This window comes from Ochotona curzoniae, unplaced genomic scaffold, assembly GCF_017591425.1.
Source record: "Ochotona curzoniae isolate NIBS_2020 unplaced genomic scaffold, NIBS_Ocur_1.0 contig_1, whole genome shotgun sequence".
Lineage (NCBI taxonomy): Eukaryota > Metazoa > Chordata > Mammalia > Lagomorpha > Ochotonidae > Ochotona > Ochotona curzoniae.
In genome coordinates this window covers 37,047,825-37,064,288 of record NW_024464918.1, presented here as the reverse complement: position 1 = coordinate 37,064,288, position 16,464 = coordinate 37,047,825, and the positions used below count along the sequence as shown (strand labels likewise).

At 53.2% G+C, this 16,464-nt stretch overlaps 1 protein-coding gene across 6 annotated transcripts in view; it reads right to left on the bottom strand.

The window, feature by feature from the left end:
- The window catches only part of JADE2 (jade family PHD finger 2), a 76,462-nt gene that overhangs the window by 14,149 nt on the left and 45,849 nt on the right, over nucleotides 1-16,464 (bottom strand). For all 6 annotated transcript variants that reach the window (XM_040971894.1, XM_040971866.1, XM_040971875.1 and 3 more), the window contains 5 exons: nucleotides 7,922-8,079; nucleotides 4,233-4,375; nucleotides 3,405-3,616; nucleotides 2,210-2,377; nucleotides 794-910 (listed from right to left, as the gene is read on the bottom strand). In XM_040971894.1, coding sequence (XP_040827828.1) covers nucleotides 794-910; nucleotides 2,210-2,377; nucleotides 3,405-3,616; nucleotides 4,233-4,375; nucleotides 7,922-8,079 — 798 coding nt within the window. The remainder of the gene's footprint in view (nucleotides 1-793; nucleotides 911-2,209; nucleotides 2,378-3,404; nucleotides 3,617-4,232; nucleotides 4,376-7,921; nucleotides 8,080-16,464) is intronic.

Here is a 16,464-nt window from a genome sequence, read left to right as displayed (position 1 = left end):
CAGGAGGAAATAGACCTTTTCTTATTGGATATACCCAGGCAACCTGGAGCTGGATCCTCTCAGTCAACCTTGGATAATGGCCTGGGAAACCTAACTGCCGCACAGTAACAGCCAACTCCTGGTGACCACTGCCACTGGCAAAGTCTTTCAAATGCAGGGAGGCGCAATGACAACTGCTCTTGGAGTGAAAGGGTGGTCAGGCAGAGGGTGAAGCCCACCCCCACAGTACAGGACACAGGCATAGCACCACCCAGAAACTTGAGAGACATGCACATTTTCAGCCTTATGTGAGACCCGCTGAGTCAGACCCTCTGATGGGCCCAGTAAGCTGTTTGCCAATCTTTCCAGGTAACTCTAACCTGGGAACTTCTACTGGAGACAGAGCAGTGTGGCAGTGTCCTGAGTCGGGAGAATCTACCAAATCAGCAGAGAAGTCAGATTCCCACCCCTTCCATGTGTTCAGCCTGATGGCTAACAGGAAACCAGTGCACGCATGTCTGTCACACCCACAGATGCCTACTCCAAAGCCAGAATTCCCCACACTCCTAGTACTGGTCCTTTGCCCACTCAGGTAGGGAGGAGGAATGATGCCCCCGGAGGAATGAGCAGTTTCAGCTCTGCCCAGACCCACACTTCCCAGACCTTTTAGCTTTCTGATGTGCAGCAGCAACCTTGGAGCGGGCAGAGGGTAGTGACAGCCACCCATTTCCCAAGGCACTACAGACTCGGCTCTCTGCAGCTGGCTCATGAGGGCAGGAGTGTGTGTGTACTGGGGGTGAAGTGGGACACATACCTGGATACAGGTGCCTGTGCACTCCTTGCAGAGGCTGCAGGACAGAGCCCAGCGGCTGGCTGGAATATGGGAGATCTTGGTGATGGGCTCCATCTTCTCTGGACAGCCGATGCTGACCTGGGCAAGACATAGGAGCTGCATGAGGTCCCCAGCCTCTCTCCAGGGGTCCCCCAAGTAGGGAGGAGGGGCTATCTGCTAAAATCAGATCGGGGCAGTCAAGAAACTGGCCAAGTCTGCAAATCTCTATTCCTTCTTGACCCCAAACAAGCATGGCTCCAAGATCTGCATCCCCCCAATTCTCCCAGGCTGGACAATGTCTGAGTACATTAGTATGAGCTTCCCAGTAACCAACCTGCAACAATCTGAGGGTGCATGAACGCATGGCTATATGTGTAGCTGACTAGATAAAGTGTGCCTGGAGATAGAGATGCCTCAGGGTGTGGGTCTGTATGTGTATACATGAATGTGTGCACGCAGTCCTCCTTGTAGCTTTAGACTCTTGTAACAGTAGCTTCAAGGCTCTTTCTACAACCTGGGCTTATTTTATGTACTGTGGCACCAAGCAAAGGCCTCCTGCCAGCATCTCCTGGTGGGGGGACTCCTGGGATCCTTCCTGTGGCTTGTCTGAGCCCAGTTCAAGGGAAGTGGATTAAAAGTCACCCAGGTCAGAGGGCACAGCCCACCCTCAGTCCCCAAGGTAGGGCACAGCTGTCCCTAACTGTCTCCAGAACTGGAGGATTGCCCTAGAGGGAGGGGCCCTTGTCAGTTCTGCCTTTCTTGCTCAGGGTACATGCAGAATTGGCTATAGCTTTCCTTACCCTGATTGGGGAGCAAGTGACCACTCACACACAGGGATATCAATCAGGCCTGCAGCATGTGCCCAGTAGGGGAGGCCATGTGCTGTCAGGGCCACCTGGCCTGCCTGGGCACAGGCTGTGCATCCTCGATCTGGGTCAAGGTACACAGCAAGGCCGTCAAGATACCAGCAAACTTGAGTAACTTGCAGGAGACAGGGTAGGATGGGGTCCTCCAGAAGCCCCAGTAACTTTCCAGGGTCCCTGATGGCACACCATACTCCCACCTAGACTCAGGCACAGCCCACTCTTCAGAACTGGTCACAGCTACCACGATCACAGCGGTTGGCTCACTACCTTACTGTTTGCTCGTCTGTGAGGTCTGTCTGCCATATGAGCTCGGCTTTGGCGGGAACCACTTCCTTGATCGAGATGGATCCCTCAACCCACTTATACGGTCCTCGGTGGTGCCCTGACTGATTCCTTTGGTGGCTCATAGCCTTACTGACAGAAGGCACCATCAGAGCTCTGGCCAAGTTCATAGATCAAGCTCCCCGCTGGATGCTGCCCGAGTCCTGCCCTAGCCTGAGTTCTGAGTTGCTCACGGCAGACACCTGCCCACCTCGGGAATCCACAGGGCGCAGCTGACGTGCACCCACTTCGTCCCGCTCCTGGTGGGCTTCAAGGCTCCTCCTCGCTTGGGGCAGAGCAGGCACTTGGGCTGGACCCCCAGGGCGCAGGTCCGGCACAGCCAGCTGCCCATGGGTACTTTGAGGATCCCATAGCATGCCTGGGGAGAGAGAGCGACTGGTGAGGGTATGAGTCTGGTGTGCAAATTACCTGGCTCTGGGTCCTCCCAGCCTAAGTCCCAAACCCCACTGCTATGCAGCCTCCAACCAGGAGAGCACCTGGGAGTTCCAGAGGACCTGCAGAGAACACCTATGATGTCCTCACCCCCACCCCCAGGTCCCTGTGGGCTCTCTGCTAGGCTTCAAGAGAGCCCGGAGACCCCTGCAGGCCAACACTCTCTAGAGACAAGGCCCAGAGCCCTCATCCTTTAACACAATGGTCTGTGTTCAGGTTTCTTCCAGCTCAGACCTGGGGTTTGGGAAGGACACAGGGAGCTTAGAGCCACTGAGAAAAAGAGATGGGAATGCATGAGAGGCAAAGACACTTTTTGAGCTATCAGGCCAGGGGTGCACATTCTTACAGAGAGAGCAAGGACAGCCTCTAAGTCAGTGCCAAAGGTCTGGAGGGTCAGTTAGGTCTGCAGGCGAGGATTAGAGACACTCAAGACCTTGACCCCCAGATCAAGGTGGGGCCCCAGCCAGACTGCACCAGCAATGGGGGTTGGGCATTGTGGTGGAGCAACTTAAGCCACCACCTACAGTATCAGCATCCCCTGAAGGTGCTAGTTGAAATCTAGGCTGCTCCATTTCTGATCCAGCTCCCTGCTAACTAGCCTTAGAACGTAACAGCATTCTAACTAAGAATGCAATTGCTTGGACCCCTGTCACCCACATGGAAAAAATTCCAGGCTTCTGGCTATGGCCTGGCTTGGCTCAGCCCTTGTGGTTATGGCCACTGGGGAAGTGAACCAGCAAGTGGAACACCTCCCTTATCTCTACCACTGTCCTTCAACAATAAATAAATAAATCTGCTCCACTCTGGCAGGCAGAACCGAGTCCAGGATCCAGGGACTGACATAGCCCTCCACCCTGCTGCCCTGCTCCTCCAGGGGAAGGATGAGTAGCCCCAAGCATTGCACCCTAGGGTGTGTGTGCAGCCTGTGCAAGGCCAGTTGGGTGGCTGCCAACCTGGTGCACACAGACGTTGCACTTGTCACAGAAGACCATCTCGTTGCCATCCTCGCCCTCAGGGGAACGGCACACGTCACACACGACGTCTTCATCATACTCAATGCCTAACCCCTCCTGCGTCTCGATGGCCCGGGTCATGTTCTGGTGGCACAGGGTTTCCAGCTCTTCCAGCACACGTTCCAATGTTAGTTCGTCCAGTTCTGGGCGCTCTGTAGGGGACAATGACAGAGGATGGGATTGGGAGGCCCATCTGTGGTGTGCTCTGCACAGGATTCAGTTTTATGGCATGGATTTGGGGCAGAGGCTATCTTGGGAGTGAGGGATCGAGGCACACACCTCTTTTTGCCTCAGCATGAGGGCCCGCACCTCACAGGCATAGGAACAAAGGAGCATGTGTGAAGACAGTCAGTGGAAAGTGGCTTGCATATGCAGCAGCACCATGGGGACCCACAGTGCACACCGGGTGGGCTGTGGGTATCTCTGCAGAGGGCAGACCAGGGCAGTGCCAGCCCCTCTGGCAAGCAGGCCTGCAGCCACTCACTAGACTCCGTATCACCCTGGTGAGTAGTGTGGTCCCTTATTCTTCCCATGATATTCCCATTTACTACAAAGTCCCACAACCCCTGCCAGTCATGTCTATCACATCCAACATTCAACAGTTCTGCACATCCAACAGCTGCCCAATTTTGGGAGACAGAGGGACTCCAGGCAGCTTCCTAGTAATTCCCACTGATCTGGGGGAAACCCCATTCCAGCCCTGGAATGAGAACCCTTCCTGGCTCCCTGGATCATCCTCCCAACCCCTCGATGCACAGAGTTGCCTACCCATCTCCCTGAGTTCACAGTTGATGAGCTCCAGCCAGTAGGCGTCAATCTCGTCCAGGTCATAGCGGCTGCCTTCTGGCCACTCTGGTGTAGAACTGCTCCGGAACGCCTGTGGTTTAGGGCCTTCCAGCGGTGGCAGAAGCCTAGGGAATCAGGAGGGGGTGTCATATAGGGAGGACCCCCCATCCTACTAGGTGATACAGCTCCAGTAAGGTTGAGGCAGATGCTTCAGAGGAAGCAGCCCATACTTTGTGCCTCTTCTACCTCTTGTGGCTTCTGCACACACCACAGGTGGCAGCAGGGACCCTGAAAGCTCAAAGGGCAGATCCTGAGTCTGGCACTGTGGCCTAGTGGCTAAAGTCCTCACCTTGAACACGCCAGGATCCCATTTGGATGCCAGTTCTAATCCCAGCAGCCCCACTTCCCATCTAACTCCCTGCTTGTGGCCTAGGAAAGCAGTAGAGGATAGCCCAAAGCCTTGGGACCATGCACCTGTGTGGGAGACCTGGAGAAAGTTCCTGGCTCCTGGCTTTGGATTGGCGCAGTATTGGCTGTTGTGCTCACTTGGGGAATGAATCATTGGACGGAAGTTATTTCTCTCTGTCTCTCCTCTCTGTGTATATCTGACTTTGCAATTAAAATAAATAAATCTTAAGAAAAAGCGGGTAGCAGTTTCCAGATCCACAGCCCTGCTCACACCTGTCCCACTCTACCCAGAGCACAGCCCAGGTCCTGTGATAGCCACAAGGCCATGAATGGGACAGCACCCACTGGCCTCTAGGTCTCAGGTGTCCAATGGCTTCATAGCTCTGTGATTGTCAGTTACCCCGTTGCAACCCAAGGAATACCTTGAAGACACAGGTCCAGTATACGGGCAACCCCCTCACAGAGGGACCAGAGAAATGAGATTCTGGCTGGGTGTCACCTGTGATCCTTCCCTGCCCACTCCCACCCCCCCATCCTGGGACACAAAGGCCTAGATCACAACTGGCTCGGCCCTCTCTTAGGGCCCTAGCTCCACCCTATACGCTGCTTAGATGGGCAAGGCATGAAGCTCAGTTCTACCACTGATTATGTGGCACTGGGAAAGCCCCAGTGTTCCTGTCCTCCCCTCCTCCGCCTCTCCTGCTATGGGCTGATGGACACAGGAGTCCTATAGACAGCTGGAGAGAGGACTATCTATCCTGACATAGGTGAGGTCATGAGATGCGCCTGGCTATGAATCAAGTAAACCCTGGGTATCACCATCTTCTGAAATGGAATCTGTGGAGGAGGACACAGCTTCCCTCTAACCACCTCCACCCTACTGCTGAGCTATGAACCGCCCTTTAGCTCTAGTGACAGTGCTTCCTACCCCCCCCACCAGTTGCCATGGTTATTGCCTCAGAGCCTGGCCTCTAAACTGCCAACCCTGCCAAGGATTGTGACTCAGTGTTAACTAGGGAGGGAGAGCAGGACCCAACATGACCCAGAGACATAGGGTCACTTGGTGTTATCAAGACACAGGAGACCAGGTAGGCAGAGGCTCGAGCAGGGAGGGAGGGGGCAGTCTAGGTGAGGTGGAGAGGCATGAGGGAAAGGACTTGGCACTGCCTCTTTCTAGCAGAGAGGTCATGTCCTGGGAGTACATGCAGGATAACATGATGATAATATGCAGGAGTACTTACAGCACAACCTGACCCTGCCTTTGCCCAGGAAGCTTCCTGCTTTCCATCGTGGCCTGGCTATCTAGGAGCCTGTGGCCTGGTGCCACTCTTGGGTGAGTGCCATGCCCACTGGCCCAACTCCCCACATCTGCCTACCACCTGGCTAGGCCTGCTCTGGCAAGCAGGGGTCCAGAAACTTGCAGTTTCTGAGCTTCCTGGCTCTCATCCTCATTTGCCTGTCCCTGCTGGCTTGGAAACAGACTTTGCTACTAGTTGCAGAAGGACCTAGAAGGACTAGGTGATCCTCAGCCATCATGGGGAGAGGAGACAGCTAGCTGAGACCCACCACAAATGTCAGGAGATGGCTCTGAGTTGGCCACAATGGAGGCAGCACAAGCCATCATTTATAACTTCTGACCTCAAGGTCCTGGGAATGGCCTGGGACAGAGATAGCCTACACACCATGGGGCTCAGGGCCTCCCAGGGATAGCCCAGCTCTGCTTCCTGTGCCTGGGATTTCCTGCCCCAGTCCCCTATGCCCTGGGGGCCATTCAGGGAATTCCCCAGAATTTTCCTACTTCTTCACCTATTGAAATGGGGACAGCGACTGACTCAATAAGGTGGGCTGAGCAAAGTAGTGATATGGAGATGGAGTTTCTCAGATAACCTGGATACAGGGGCTGTTGATGGGGATGATACCTCGGGGGAGTGGGATGGACACAAGGGAAGAAGAGATATGGGGAGACTGCTCTGGCATATCCCATGACTCTCCCCTCCAAAGAAAATGGCCAGGCCAAGGACACCTGGCTCATGCCAGCCCAACATGGCTGGGTACGCACTAAGTAAAACCACAGCAGCATGAACATGTCTCCCACTCCAGGCAGGCTGAAGTCAAGCTGCCAATTTAAGGGCACTCACACTGGAACCATGTGACAAACATCTGATGAAGAGGACAGATCAAAGGGCTCACCCTACTCTAAGGAATGGCCTGTCCCTTCATCCTGCTCCTGGGTCCAGCAGGTATGACAGTGGTGGCAGACTACATACGTTCAGCACCACACTGTCAGGAAGGTCCCAGTATCACCTTCTCTGCACACAGGAGTATAAGGATGAGGGAGTCGCTCATGGCCCTTCCATCTATGGAGGTGAGGGGTGGCAGGGCTGTTGAGAAATGCATTTTTCCAATTGTGCATGGGCCTCCAGTGGGACATCCCAGGAAATCACTAGCGGAGGACGCAATTGCCTCAAACCTCCAGTGTCCACCTGGTGCTCTGGCAGGGCTAGTAGCTTATTTAGCCTATAATCCCATGCCCACCACAGGTTGGCATAGCCCAGCTATCAGTGTCTGTGAGTCAGTCTCAGGCACAGCTGCCAGGAGGTGACAGTGCCAATGTCTAGGGAGGAAATGGTTGCAATCCTTGTCCCAGCCTGGTCCACATGGGATCAAAGAACATCCACAGGGCTGCCAAAGCCAAGATCGAGTGCCAATAGCCCAAGCAATCCAGATCGGGCAGGCTGGTGGCCAGGGCCACAGGCTGCCTCCTGCTGGGAGTACACAGGGTTCTGTCTGATCCAAGAAGAGAAGAAAGCTGGGGAGCAAAGGCTTGGTGACAGTAGCTGCTTCCTGAGGGCGTACTGTGTACCTCCCTGCCCAAAAAACCCATCATCAGCAGGCCTGTTACAGGATGTCAAGAGCACAGCTCAGCCCTTTTAAAGCCTGGAGGCCTTCCTGAACAGGCAATCTAGTTAATTTGGACTAACAACACTCTGGCCACAACCAGACTCCTGGAGTGCTGGCTGGGTGCCTGGTCCCAGGCTAAATGGCATCCAAGCAGTGTTCCTCTCCTTTCAGCATCTCAGCATGCAGGTGTCTATGTCTCAGGAAGGGAAACTGAGGCCCGGGGATGGCAAGGTTCTGGTGCAAGGTCAGTGAATGGAATGGCCAAGACTAAGCTCAAGCCCTCAACCTTTCAGAAAACACAGCAGTGAGACAGGCTAGGAAGAAGCATGAGTGCCAGCACATCTCTTGCCCACCCTGCTCACCTCACCACAGGCTCGGGAATAGCCTCCGCTCCGGCGGGCACTTGTACACCTTTCTCCCATTCTTGCCGCCATGGGTCTGCCAGGATGTAGTAATCATCCGGGTTGAGCTGATAGGAATCTGGAACCTTCATGGCCGTGATCAAGTCTGTTCGGAAAACCTGCAGGAACAAGGAGGAAGAGGAGAGTTGCTTCAGCCAGCCTCAGGCAGTCTGTTCACTGGCCCTGGGAGAGGCTAAGTACATGCACCATGGGTAGGGATTCTACCCACTTTTAGGGAACCCAAGAAAGAACTTCGCTTCTCTAAATCCCACACATCCTTTGCACAGATGAGATGAACTCACTCTGCTCTGACCCACGAAAGGACACTCAGCAAGAAACAATAGTAGAGCAAAGTGAGAAGACAGGATTAAAAAAATCAGGGACAGAGGCTAGCTTTGTGGTCCAGTGGAATGAGCCATCACCTGTGATATAGGCATCCCAGGTAGGCACTGATTTAATCCCAGCCGCTCTACTTCTGTTCCAGCTCCCTGCTAATGCACCCAGGGAAGACAGTGGAGGACCACTATTATCCACTTGGGAGACCTAGATGCAGTCTGGGCTCCTATTTCGGCCTGAAGCAGCCCTGGCTGTTTCAGCCATTTTGGGAGTGAAACTGCAGAATATACTCTCTCTCTAACTTTGACTTCCAAACATAGATTTTTTAAAACATTTATTTGAAAGGCAGTTATAGAAAGAGAGGAGAAAGAGAGAAAAAAGGAGAAAATGGAGAGATAATCCATGCACTGGTTCACTCTCCAAATGACCACAAAGGCAGGAGATGGGCTTGTCTGAAGTCAGAACTTTCTCTGGGTCTTGCATATGGGTGCAGGGGCACAAGCACGGAGCCGTCCTCTGTGGCTTTCCAAGGAGTATCAGCAGGGAGGTGGACTGCAAGTGGAATTGTCAGGACTTGAACTGGTGTCCACATGGATGCTGATTCTGCAGATGGCAGCTGTACCTGCATACCACAAGAGACCCCCCCCCCCACGCACATCACCCAAATTCAGAAATAAACCTTAAAAAAAATTAGAGAGCAGAAAGGCTGCTGTGAATGCAATACAGCCATTATGACTGCTGAGGGATTTTCTAGGGGACAGAACCATGAAACAGTACAGCAACCCAACCCTAGGAAAACCAAAGGCCAGGACTTTATGCCCATCTCTGAGGGGAGTCCAGGCTTGGGGCAGCCTACAGAGTGACCCTGCACTGAACCAGGGTTCCTCAAGAACAAGGACACAGGCTTCTAACCTGGCAGGGCCTGCTTGGGGTCACCGCAGTGTGACAGAGTAGAAGAAGGGAACACCACACTTGACACCTGTCATTTATAACCAAGCAGGGTGGGGTTGGAGGGGCAGCTTGCTTCCCAGTGTCTGTTGCTCCCTATTTCCAGCCCACAACAAACACCAACTCCTGCCTCGGCTGTCACGAGCAGTGCCTACAGCAAATGATGCAGTGTGATGGGTGGCGCCCCTGCAGGGAAATGCTTGGGTCTCTAACACAAGTGAATAGCACTTGAGGATAACAAGCTACAGAAGAATTCACAAGAAGGAGGCAAGAGAAACCACCTCATATTGAGCAGATCAGGCTGAAGACAAATCTTCAAGCTACCACCCTCCCACAAGAATCTGGCACACGCTGCTTTGTGACACCCACATCTAGGAATGCCTTAGCATGAGTCATAGCTCCTCTTGCAAGTCCAGCCTCCTGTTGATGCACACCCTGGGACGTAGCAGTAACAGCTCAAGCAGTTGGATCCCTGCCACCCGTGTGGGAGATCCAGATTGAATTCTCAACTACTGGCTCTAGCCTGGACTAGTTATGGCTACTGCGGGCATTAGGAAAATGAACCAGAGCAAACGGGAGATCTCTATTGCTCTCTTTTGTCTCCCAAATAGGTAAAAATTTTAATGGGGGGGAGGGACAAAATATGATTTCTGGGAAAAGTGAGTATTCAGTGCTTTGTCCTGTCCAGCTCAGCTTCCTTGTACTGTCAGATGTCAGAGGCTTATGATGAGCTGAGCCAGCAGCAGCAGCCTCTGTCAGGGGGCACCTCTGCTGCCTCTGTGTGCCTCAAGGCACCCAAGGGCCATTACTATGAGGAAAACATGGAAACAGGGCAACCAATGTGCCTGGAAACCACATCTGGGAGAACCTAATTAACATCTGCATCCAGGGCTAAGGGCCCTGGCTCAAAGAAGGGCAAGTTTCTGGAAGACTCTATTTGCCAACATAATATAATTGTTAAGACTAACACCCTAACATTTCATTAGGGTGCTAGTGTGAAAAAAAATTAAAATCAGACTACGATTAAACGCTACATAGCTTCTTAGTAAGTAGTCACACAGGTATGGCAGAACACAAATGGGTGCCAGGAGCTTTGGTGGTGCCCTTTGGCAGACCCCCTTTGGCTGGCTCAGGCCCACCCTGGGCTGAGGCCTCAGGAAACTATCAGGAGCCACAGGGCTAGGACCAGGGTTTTTTCCTTAGGGGTCCCCAGAACAGGCCATGGTAGGAATAACTGAGTGACCACAGGGGACCTACCCATGGGGATCAGCCAGCCTTCTTGCTCCAGAAACCAACCCCCACATACCCCTGTAAGTGTTCCTCTCCCAAGAGTCACTGGGAAGGGAAAAGCTCTTAGTTCCCTGTGCTGCAACTTCATTGTCGCCCTCCCCCTGCTCTGCGCAGCACTTTCTCTCCTGCCACACCTGTCCTGCTGCTATTGTGCTTGGCTTCTCAGGACCTGGCACTGCTTACAAGGGCCTCCTGGGGAACAGCCAGTTGAGTCTCAGGCCATGGCTGGCTCCTCAGCAAGGCCTTTTGCACCTTCCAGAGCAGAGTGAGAGACTTAGAGGACACCTGCTAGGGCAGAATGGACACGAATGGCCCTCTCGGGCAGGACCCTGGTGTCCTCACGTCAGCACCAGCACACAGAGCTGCTGTGTGCTAGCAACAGGGGCTATTCTTCAAGGTAACTTATCACTGGGACCAATGCTGTCATTCAGAAGGGTAACACCAACAGCCACTATTGTATTAGAGTGCCAAGTCTTGGCTGTTCCCCTTCTGATCTAGTTCCCTGCTAATGCAGTTAGAAAAGCAGCTGAAGATAGCCCAAGTGTTTAGACCACTGCACTCATGTAGGAGACCTGGATGATTTTTGAGAACCCAGTCCTGTTTTTCAAGGCCATATGAGAAGTGAACCAGAGGATAGAAGATGGATCTCTCTTTGCAAAGACATAATTCATTCATTATCAGTCCCTGTGCAACCTCTTGGACAACAGCATTATTATTATTCCTATGAAATGAAGGGCTGGGGCCATCATTTGTGAGACAAAAGGTTTTACACAGGAGTGGCAGGGACCCAACTAACTGAGCAACAGCAGGAAGCTGGAAGTTGGAATAGAGCCAGACTCAAACCTAGGTGCTCAGATACTGGGGTAGGAGCATTTGTCCTATGCACCAGGCCAAATGTTGCCCCAAGTTAGTTACATGAACTACCCAAAATTACAGGAACCTAGGCCAGCACAACTCCCCTGTCTGCTTAAGTCTCAGGGTTGTTGCTAAGTTCATTTGCACAGTCAAGCAGCTTCTGCAAGGGAATATGCAAATCTGACAGCAGCCTTGGCAAACCACAGCAAGCCCTGCAGGGTGCATGTACACCGTCCTCCTGCTGCCTGGCCACTATGTGCGTGCCCGGGTACTCTCCCAGTACATTTTCCCCTTCATCCAGGGGAGGATTCTGCTTGGGTCACCCTTCTCTCCCTCCACACACACACCAGCCCAGGTGGTACTTGCAAGTCTCAGCCACCAGGTTTCAGTTTAGCCCTATCTGCTCAGGGAAGCCTTCCCTAGCCCCCATATCAGAATGTCTTGGTTCTGATGTACCTTGCCCAACAGGAGGTGAGCTCTGCGAGCTCTGGCTGGGCAGAAGGGCTGAAGTCATTCTAGACCCTTCCAAAGGGTCAAGAGCCACCTTCCTTGGTGGCTGACCAAGGCTCCAGCCAGGCAGCTGGGCGCTACACATCCTGTAAGAACTTTGGACCTCTATGTAGAACTGCCCACAAGCTCCAGTCCTCAAACTTAAAACATCCTGCTGTTTTGAACTGCTAGGGATAAGGACTAGAAAATGATTCAAAAATTATTCTCTTTAAACTGCAACTCCTTTGAACAACTTATAAAAACTATAAGAATCTAGTGGACACAGTTGAACAGGAAGAGGGGGTGGGGAGGATTGTACTGTGGCAAGAAAGCTGGAAGCCAGGAAACAAGCAATTTTCCCAGAAGGTGGATTTTACTACGTTTCTCCCTCTTTTGGCAGAGAACCAACACTCATCTTGAAAGGTCTGCTGCCTGGCAACCCAGCTCAGCCAGGCCTGGGAGGGAGCCACTTACTGTGGCTTCTTCCAGCAGCATGGGGACTCCCTCTCTAACCAAATTTCCCTCTGAGGGCCAGAGGTATCAGGGTCTGTGGCCCCTGCTCTGCCCAGATATAGGGATACTGGCCTTCCCCTCCAGGTCCTTCTTCAGGGGCCACTGCCAGGGGAAGGTCAAAGCTAGAGGAATACAGGCTCCGCAGGAAAAGTTATCAGTGGAGTCTGAATGACCGCCAAAAGCAAACAAACAACAGGTGACACATGCTGATGGGGAGTGGGGGAAGGCCTGGGAGGCAGGCACTCCCGCAGGCTGCAGTACATGACTGCAAGAATGGTAGCTTTCTGCTTCCCTTTCTCAACGGGTGTCCTAGACTATTTCAGGCCGAGAGGAAGTTCAGCTACTTATAGGAAGGACTCCAGTATCTAGCAGTTTCAAAATCTACTTATTTGTGTAGTTATTTGTTTACTGCCCATGAGAAGGCAGAAGCTGCACGTGTCCTACTTCTCCCTGTCCTGATGGTGCCCACCTGCAACTCGTTGTCTGGCACACAGCAGGTGCCCAAACAATGCTGGCGGAGTGAGTGAGAATGAACCATGGGTCTGGCATTGGGGCAACTGGGCTCTGAGACTTCCCGTCCTGTCCCAGCAGGGAGGGTACAGGCAGGGAAGCTGCTCACGCTTGGCCAGGTTCTTGACTTCTGTCCCCAGCAAGAGTCCCAAGGTAGTACTTTAGCCATCACTGCTGCCTCCCTCCTAGGATGTGCTTTAGTGTAAGGCTAGAGTCAGGAGCCAGAGCTGGCTCTCAGATCCAACATATCCCAACAACCCTCTGGCTACACACCCAGCTCCAAACTGCTCCGTAAACACTGCCTGTGGAAGAGCCAGGCATTTCTTCTGTTAAAAAAAAAAAAATCTTATAGAAGAAAAAAATCTGAGCTGGAACCTGATAAAGAACTTCCTTCAGACCAGGGCAAACAGGGTGGAAATCAGGTAGGAAACACAGGGAATAGTGTCCAGGCACATTTCCAGCTACCGCTAGGCCAGTTTGATTGGATACTTAAAAAATAAATAAATAAACCTCAGAAACTTTTCATTCATGAGGATAACAACACTTCCTGCTCTTAAAGAGAATTTATTATGCACATTTCTTTTGCAAGACAAATCCCAGAGACCATGAAGTCCTTCCAGCTGGCGGGAGCAGCAATGTTTCCAACTATACTAGCAGTTGATGCTGTTCCCCATCCCAGAGGAAAGCAGGGCAGGTGTTGAGAGCTGGGGAATAGTTCTCCCCAGCTGCGGGGGGTGAGGTTGGCTTCCACTGATTTATCGCCCAAGTCTATGGGCACCGTGCGTTTTGCTGCATCTGCTATCATCAACTGAATTTAAAACATGCCATTCCTAACACCTGGCCACATGCTTTCTCCACAGGAGGACATCTTGCTGATGGGCAACCTGTGCCCTGCCCTGTGCTCCTATTCCAGGGCAGGAGCATCCCTCTGTGACAGCATAGGGCAAGCTATCCACTGTGTCTGCACATACTACCTTTTCTTAGGGGGCAGTGAAGGGAGGAAGTTCTGGGCTCCCTACATAAGGATTTTTTCACAGATACAGATCTGGGGGACACTTCCTGACTGGCAGCAGACATAGGTAATCCACCTCTTCCCCAGGCTCTAGCCCCAGAAAGAACCCTGGGGAACATGCCAACATCTGCAGATGTCCTAACTGGTGAGGAGCTGGTAGCTGCATCTTAGCCCCCACCCACCTGTTCTGGGACTGCCTGCTTCATCTTACAGCATCCCACCTACATGGGACAGTAGTCCCACCTTCAGGGCAGACGCTCCCTGGCAGGGCCCAGCACAACAACACCAGGGATTAGACTGGGCCTCTGGACAAGGCCAGCCGCACCTCCCACAACACTTCCAGGTGTTCAGGGTTGTACCTGCACCCTGCTAGCAAGCAGAGGACCAGCTCCCAGGGGATAGCACCTATGCTTTCTGACTTCCTGGCACTGGCCACTGCACTGGATAGGCCTACTAGGTGCCTTCAAACTTGAATCCTGGTTCTCAGCCTCTGCCCACTGGCTGACTTCTGGAAAATTCAGTTTACGACCTCCTAACAGCCTGCCCAGGGAAAGCCCCACTGCCTGGCCCACCGCGTGCTGCTTTGCCTGGGCAAGACCAGCCCCAAACCACAGTGGCCTCCAAACCACAGTGCTGACCCCCTGCTCTCAGCCCCACTGCTGGGCAAGCCAAGTCAGTCCCCCAAGGCCCTGGGGGAAAGGCAAGGCTTGGGGACCTTCCCCTGTAGCCTAGAGCAGTTTCCCCATCCCCCTTTGAGGGAGCAACCAGGCGAGCAAGACTAGTGTTGAGTAAATGTGGGGGAAGTCTGTGGTGGAAGTGCTGGGCCAGACTCCCCACAGGAGGGCTATTTTAAGGCAGCTGGGACCCAGTCCAAACATTTCCATCAAAATACCTGGGGGTGGGGGTGGGAGGTTAGGGGTGTGGTGTTAGGCTTTTTAAAAAAATAATCTGATTCAGGAAGTTTCTTCAGTTCCACAAAGGGTTAAGGTTGTGCTATTGGGAGAGACCAGCCAGCCAGAAACCGGAGGCCCTGGAGGCATTTACAAAAGAATGTGCACCCCAGGCTAGGCCCTTCCTATCTCACAGGACTAAGGGCCTAGACCTAGGGACAGAGCAGGATTTGCTAGGTACCCCAGGGTAGGCAGAAAAGGGCAGTGTTCTGAAGCCTAGTTAGGGAGGAAGGGGCTAACTCCATTGTTCTCACCTAAAATCCCAATCTTGCTTCACAGGCCTCCTAGCACCTCCTCTTCCACTCCCGCTGAAGGAGGGGCCATCTCTGAGTCAGGGCCAGTTGGGTAGCCAGGCCTGGAGACCTCAGCCCTGTCCAGGGTCCTGACTGGTCAAGCACTTGCTGCAGCCCTGGGGCATACCTTTGACAACCTTGGGTCTCAACTGTGTCCACTACCAGTGCCAGATGAAGCATCCCTCAGGTGCCCTTGCTGGTCAGTGTCCATGCTGAAAGATGAGGAGATGCAGGGCAGCAAGAGTCCAGAGCTCTCCAGTCTGGCCTTGGGGAAGGACCTTTCAGCAAGCCTCCCTGCTGGGGACCATGAAAGACAGCCATCCACAGGCTTTTCTTCCATCAGGGCTCTGAAGCACCTGGGCCCAGCAGACCCCTACCTGCCCTTAGAAAGAGCAGGGAAGGTGCTCCATGAGGAGACCAAATGGAATTTTGAGTTTTGCCAAGTCTTACTCTTAGCTCCACCCTTAGGAGCTGAATCCTTTGGAAACTCCCACTGCTGGTTTCTCCTCTACTTGGAATATATGTCAGACCTGGCTTAACCTTCTCATTCAGAGGCCAAGGAAATCCTGGCGGTTGCTCTCCAGCCTGCTGTGGGAGGACACGTGGGTCCTTGGCTGCCATTCAAGGAAGGGAGGACTTCCTCCACCCCACAAGGGCTCTGGACTTCAGCGGAATTGGGTCTCCCAGGCAGGCCATGGAGGAGCCATCTGCAGAGCCTGGGCTTGGGCCTGGGGCCTCCTCCACCCAGTCCCCAGCAGGGCTCTAGCATGGGTGACTATTTTTAGGTACAAAGCTCTGCATTGGAAAACCCAAGAGGCAGGGGAATTTTCTACCCCATGCAAATCGCTTTCTTCTCAGCTTCTGCTGACACACCTGTTTCCTCCCAGCCAAGCCAGACCAGAACAGATTACAACAGATCTAGACAGGGTGTAGATGATGGAGGCGGCCCCTCCCCCAGCTGGTGCCTGGAGAGAGTGGGAGAGGAGTGTGATGGCAGGAGCTCCAGATAGAACTTCCCTGCCCCACCCCCACCAGCAAGCGCCTGTTGTCTAAAAAAAAAAAAAACCTAGGCAAGAAAACTCAGAAAGGCAGTTCCTGCTTCATCAGTTCAACCATAGCAACTGCAGAATCCCCTGAGTGAGCTCAGGACAAGGGCCGGGCATGCAGAGCCCACCAGAGCCCACCAGGGCCTTGCCTGCCTCTTGCTTCCCCAGCTGTCCCAGCGGTAAAGCCACAAGCTGTGGCCAAGTCACCTTCTGGAAAGCCCCCACTTTCCGTATGGAGTGCTGCTGGGGATGCTCTTTGCAT